This window comes from Carlito syrichta, unplaced genomic scaffold (genome assembly GCF_000164805.1).
Source record: "Carlito syrichta isolate Samal-C Ts95f unplaced genomic scaffold, Tarsius_syrichta-2.0.1 Scaffold67773, whole genome shotgun sequence".
In the NCBI taxonomy this organism is placed as follows: Eukaryota; Metazoa; Chordata; class Mammalia; order Primates; family Tarsiidae; genus Carlito; species Carlito syrichta.
In genome coordinates, this window is record NW_007011869.1 from 356,169 (window position 1) to 361,377 (window position 5,209).

Genomic DNA, 5,209 nt, shown 5'->3' on the forward strand with positions numbered 1-5,209 from the left:
TCGAGGTTGCGGTGGCCGGGAGCGGCCACTGCACTCCAGTCTGGGCGACAGAGTGAGACAAAAAGACTATCATTACAGGTTGAGAATCCCCTCACCTGAAATGCTTGGGACCAAAAGCATTTCAGATTTGGGATTTTTTTGGATTTGGGATGCTCAACCTGTACTTCCGATTCTCTGGACCATCATCCCTAATCTTGTAATTCTTTGCCCACCTCTGTCTCTACTTTCTTCCGCTCTTCCAGGTCCAAACGGTCCTGGTCAGCTTTCTGGTCTCGATTGAACTTCTCCAGCTCCTGAGCCAGGGTAGCTGCTCTCTTGCTGGCTTCTTCTTTCAACCGGTGGTATTTCTTCACCTGTGTTAGAAATAGGAAAAGAAGACAGGGATAACCAAGTCAGCCCATGTCAACCCAGTGATCTCCTCCCTGCCAACCGCTTTCAGGGTCTACCTGATTTTCTTCCAGGGTCAAATCTCTGCCCTGACTCTGGCTCTCTTCTTCCATCCGTTCTTCAAACTCCTGCCGGGCCTTCTCCACTGACAGCATCTCTTTCTCCAGCTCATCCATGTCACCTTTACGCTTCTTGTAGTGCTTCTGAGCATTCTGCAGAGACTTCTTGGCTGCTTCCAGTTTCTTGATTTTGTGGGAGGTATTCTCCTTGGCTTTGATGTACTGAGGCCGCTTCTGATTCAGTTCTGAGTCCTTCTCCCTTTTGCCAGAGGGAGGGGAGAAACCAGTTAGCACTATGAAAGGGAGGGATCCCAGGCTTTTTACCCAAAGAAACAGGGAGCTGAGCCTGTCTCAGGGAATTGCCTAAAAGAACAAGGGCCTGATGCCCCACACAGATCCTGAAATAAAGGGGCAGTTTGTGGACTACTCCTTGGAACCTATGGCTTCAGCCTAGATATCTAGCCACTCCATAAGGCAAAGCTACAATCCTTGCCTCAACATCAGCTAGGCCTCTCATTAACAACTCCAAAGAACAACCTGTATTTGATTAGTTATCCTCTACCTGATCTAACCTTTTCACATTCCTGTCCTTTAGGCCATGCACAGTGGCTCATACCTATAATCCCAGCACTTTGGGAGGCCGAGGCGAGAGGATTGCCTGAGCCCACAGGTTTGAGACCAGCCTGAGCAACTTGGTGAGACCTCATCTCTACAATAAATCCAAAACTTAGCCGGGTGTGGTGGCGCATGTCTGTAGTTCCAGCTACTTGGAAGGCTAAGGCAGAAGGATCGCCTGAGACCAGCAAGTCAAGGCTGTGATGGCCATGAGCGTGCCACTACACTCCGGTCTAGGGAACAGAGTGAGACTCTAACTCGAAAAAAAAATTAGCCAGGCATGATGGCGTGCACCTGTAGTTCAAGCTACTTGGAAGGCTGAGGCAGAAGGATCACCTGAGCCCAGCAGGTCAAGGCTGCAGTGGCCGTGAATGTGCCACTGCACTCCAGCCTGGACAACAGAGTGAGACTTACATAGTTTTAAAAAAAAGAAAAATTCCTGTCCTTTAAACGTCTAGCTCAGTTTTCCTCTTCTAGGAAGGCCTTCCCAGCCACCTCACTGGTGGGGCCTTCCATTACTTCCTCTCCCTTGGCAAGGCAAATCTCCCTTTCAAGTTCACCCTCTTCTGAGTATCTAAATACTCTATTTGTCTGTAATGCAAGTCAAGAAATGTGCTTGGTTGTGGCCAAAACAAATCAAGGGGAAAACAGGGAAACTAGTATAAGTACTGGACTCGGCTCAGAGGAGTCTTAAGGAACAGCATAGTTTATTTCCCACAAATTGCAGGCCCAGGTCTGCCTCTTACTTGATCTCCTTTTCAATCTGCTGCTGCTCCCGCATCATTTTGCCTAGCTCTTTCTTCTTTTCCTTCAGCTCATCTTCTACTTTGTCCATACGCTTTTTGTCTTTCTCAATCTCCTTGTTCTTAGAGCCCAGTTCTTTGTTGAGCTTCTCAATTTCCACTTCATTATGGTAAAGCTTAAAGAGTTGCAGCTGTACCTGAGCTCGTACCACCTCATCCTTCAAGCGCTGGTAGCGGTCAGCCTGTACAAACAGGGGAATAGGGGCAGGGTGCATCAGTAAGGCACTGGTTCCATCTTGGTCCTTCAGAGCCAGAGGTAGCCTAGTCACCTACCTCCTCTTTCTCCTGTTTGGCCTCCTTGCGTTCAGCCGCAATGTTTTTCTTGCGATGGTAATTAAACTGTGTGTCCTCTTCAGCCTTCACCATTTCCTTCTTTCGCTTGTCATATTCCTGGGCCAGCTCCCCAGAGCGACTAATCTCCTCAAATAGAGCTGTCCTCTCTTTGGGGTTCTTCATGGCAATAGACTCCACAGCACCCTAGTAAAGGTCAAAATACTTTCCCATTTAGACACCAGCCATCCCAGTTCTCCCATTCACTCCGATTCATTCATCCAGAAAAATTCATAATACTCCTCCCAACACTAGATGCTACATTTCACAATGGGCTTTGAGGACACATTCCTTACCTTTTGAGGAGCACAGGGAGCCAAAGAGACAGATACAAAGACAATACAATGTGTTATGTGCAGTGACAGAAGCAGCAAAAAAAAAAGGACTAAATGAAGCTTGAGAGTAGGAAGTTAGTAGGGATGTCTATCTGGGAAAGCTTCCCAAAGTTGATATCTATGCTGAATTCAGAAGATGGAGAAAAACTATCCAAGAAAATAAAACAGGTTATTCCATGTAGAGGAAAGTTAACATGCAAAGGCCTGCAGGCCAAAGAAAGCAGGTGAATTAAGGGAACCATAAATGGTTTAATTAAACTAAGGAATGCAAGGGGAAAGCATTGGCAGATGAAGTTAATAAGATGGGCAAGAACCAAAGGATGGTGTTTCCTGAATGACAGGCTTTTTGGATTTCACCCTAAGGCAATGGTTCTAAAACTTCAGCAGGCATCATAATAAGCAGGAGAGCTTGGTAAAATACAAGTTGCTGTGCCCCTACCCATGGGACAAAGTATGACGAAAAACAGTTAGCCAATAATGGTTCAAACTGCCTACCTGGAAGACGAGGAAGTTACGAGCCTTGATGAGAATGCCCAACTTCTCTAATTCCTCACTGTACTCATGTAGTTGGACCACTTTGTTGTTGATCTTGTACTCAGAAGAACCTCCTACAAGACAATGTATGAGTCAGCAAGGGTCAAGCCCTCCTCCTATCCCAACCAACTAGTCTAGCCACCTCCCAGAACCCAAGGAGAGCCTTCTGGTCAGCCTCACCTACCTACAATGACACGGGCAAAGGTGCGGTCCTCAGCACCCTCCTCAGAGTAGACCATGCTGACAAAGGCCCGATTGGCAGCTGGCTTGCCCACAGGAGCTCCATGGATCAGGTCCCGCAGGGTCTTTACCCGCAGGTTGCTGGTTTTTTCACCCAGCACAAAGCTGATGGCATCCATGAGATTTGACTTACCTAAGGAAAGGGGACAAAGCAGAGGAGGGAAAGTTAAGGTGAGAGGAGAGGAAGAAGGATAAAGGAGACATTGAGAGGGGCAGGAATATCCCCTAATCACTCAGTGCTCAGTACTCTCCTCTCAAGAGAGTATACTCCTTTGCTCCCATAAAGACTGGGCCCAACTAAAGCACTGGGTCAAAGATAGGAAAAGCAATCCTTTTGCAATTATTACTTACAGCAGTCAGAAACTAGAACCTATTCTAAGGAAATGGCATATTCACAGAATGAACTGCTCTGCAACCTTTTTTAAAATTTTTGAGTTGGAGTCTCATTCCGTCACCTAGGCTGGAGTGCAATGGCACACTCACGGCCACCCCAGCACTGACCTGCTGAACTCTGGTGATCCTTCTGCCTCAGCCTTCCAAGTAGCTGGAACTACAGGCATCCACCACTATGCTCGGCTAATTTTTTGATTTATTGTAGAGACGAGGTCTCGTCAAGTTGCCCAGACTGGCGGGAGTTGTTTCTCAATGGGTATAGAGTTTCAGTTTTGCAAGATAAAAAAGTTCTGGAGAACTGCTGTACAATGTGAATATATTTAACACTACTGGACTATATACTTAAAAGTGGTTAGCTTAGTAAATTTTATATGTATTTTACCACAATCTAAAAAAGGGACATATTCCTGTTGTGAGACAATATGAATCACAGATCATCACCTATGAAGTATCTTGCCAAAAATACTTAACCCGAATCTAAATAAGCCTTTAGACTTACCTCCCAATTTCTGGAAATACAACCGATAGAGGAACATAGTAAATGATATCATGAGGAAATCTTAAGACAAACACAGAATCTGAGATATTCTACAAGACAACTGACCTGCTCTTTTCAAAAAGTCAATGTCTTAAAAAAAACGACTGGGAGAACCACTGCAGAATATAAGAGGGTACTAAGACATAAGCAAATGCAGTGCACAAACTTTTATTGGACTCTGGTTCCAAAACAACAGGAAGACATTTGGGGAGCAAATCAGGGAAGCCTGAATACAAACTGGATTGATTGATGATACGAGGAAATTAATTTTCTCAGTTGTGGCCGGGCTCGGTGGCTCGGCCTGTAATCCCAGCACTTTGGGAGGCCGAGGCAAGTGGATTGCCTGAGCCCGCAGGTTCAAGACCCGCCTGGGCAACTTGGCGAGACTTTGTCTCTACAATAAATCAAAAACTAGCCAGGTGTGGTAGCACGCGCCTGTAATTCCAGCTACTTGGAAGGCTGAGGTGGAAGGACCGCTGGAGCCCAGCACGTCGAGGCTGCGGTGGCTGGGAGCGTGGCACTGCACTCTAGTCTGGGCGACAGAATGAAACTCCAACTCGAAAAAAAAAAAATGTTTTAGTTGTAATAATAGAATAGTGGTAATACAGGAGAATGCTGATTTTAGGAAATGAATGCTGAAGCAGTTAGGGGTGCTATGTCATTAAGTCTACATTAAAATAATTAAAACAGGCTGAGCATGGTGGCTCACACCTGTAATTCCAGTGCTTTGGGAAGCTGAGGCAGGATTACTTGAGCCCTGTATTTGAGACCAGCTTAGGCAACATAGCAAGGCCTCATCTCTACAAAAAAATTTAAAAATTAGCTCGCCAGGCACAGTGACTCAAGCCTGTAATCCCAGCACTTTGGGAGACTGCGGTGAGGATTGCCTGAGCCCATGGGTTCAAGACCAGCCTAGGCAACTTGGTGAGACCTTGTCTCTACAATAAATCAAAAAATTAGCCAGGCGTGGTAGTG

General features: G+C 46.1%; 1 protein-coding gene across 8 annotated transcripts in view; it reads right to left on the reverse strand.

Annotated features, from left to right (window-relative positions):
• Nucleotides 1-5,209, reverse strand: part of SMC1A (structural maintenance of chromosomes 1A) — a 64,063-nt gene that overhangs the window by 54,487 nt on the left and 4,367 nt on the right. For all 8 annotated transcript variants that reach the window (XR_002481533.1, XR_002481535.1, XM_021709335.1 and 5 more), the window contains exons 2-7: nt 3,248-3,436; nt 3,025-3,137; nt 2,138-2,341; nt 1,808-2,046; nt 447-705; nt 213-353 (exon numbers count right to left, since the gene is read on the reverse strand). Coding sequence is in view for 6 of the 8 variants with exons in the window: in XM_021709335.1 (XP_021565010.1) it covers nt 213-353; nt 447-705; nt 1,808-2,046; nt 2,138-2,341; nt 3,025-3,137; nt 3,248-3,436 (1,145 nt within the window). In the remaining 2 variants the exon portion in view is untranslated. The remainder of the gene's footprint in view (nt 1-212; nt 354-446; nt 706-1,807; nt 2,047-2,137; nt 2,342-3,024; nt 3,138-3,247; nt 3,437-5,209) is intronic.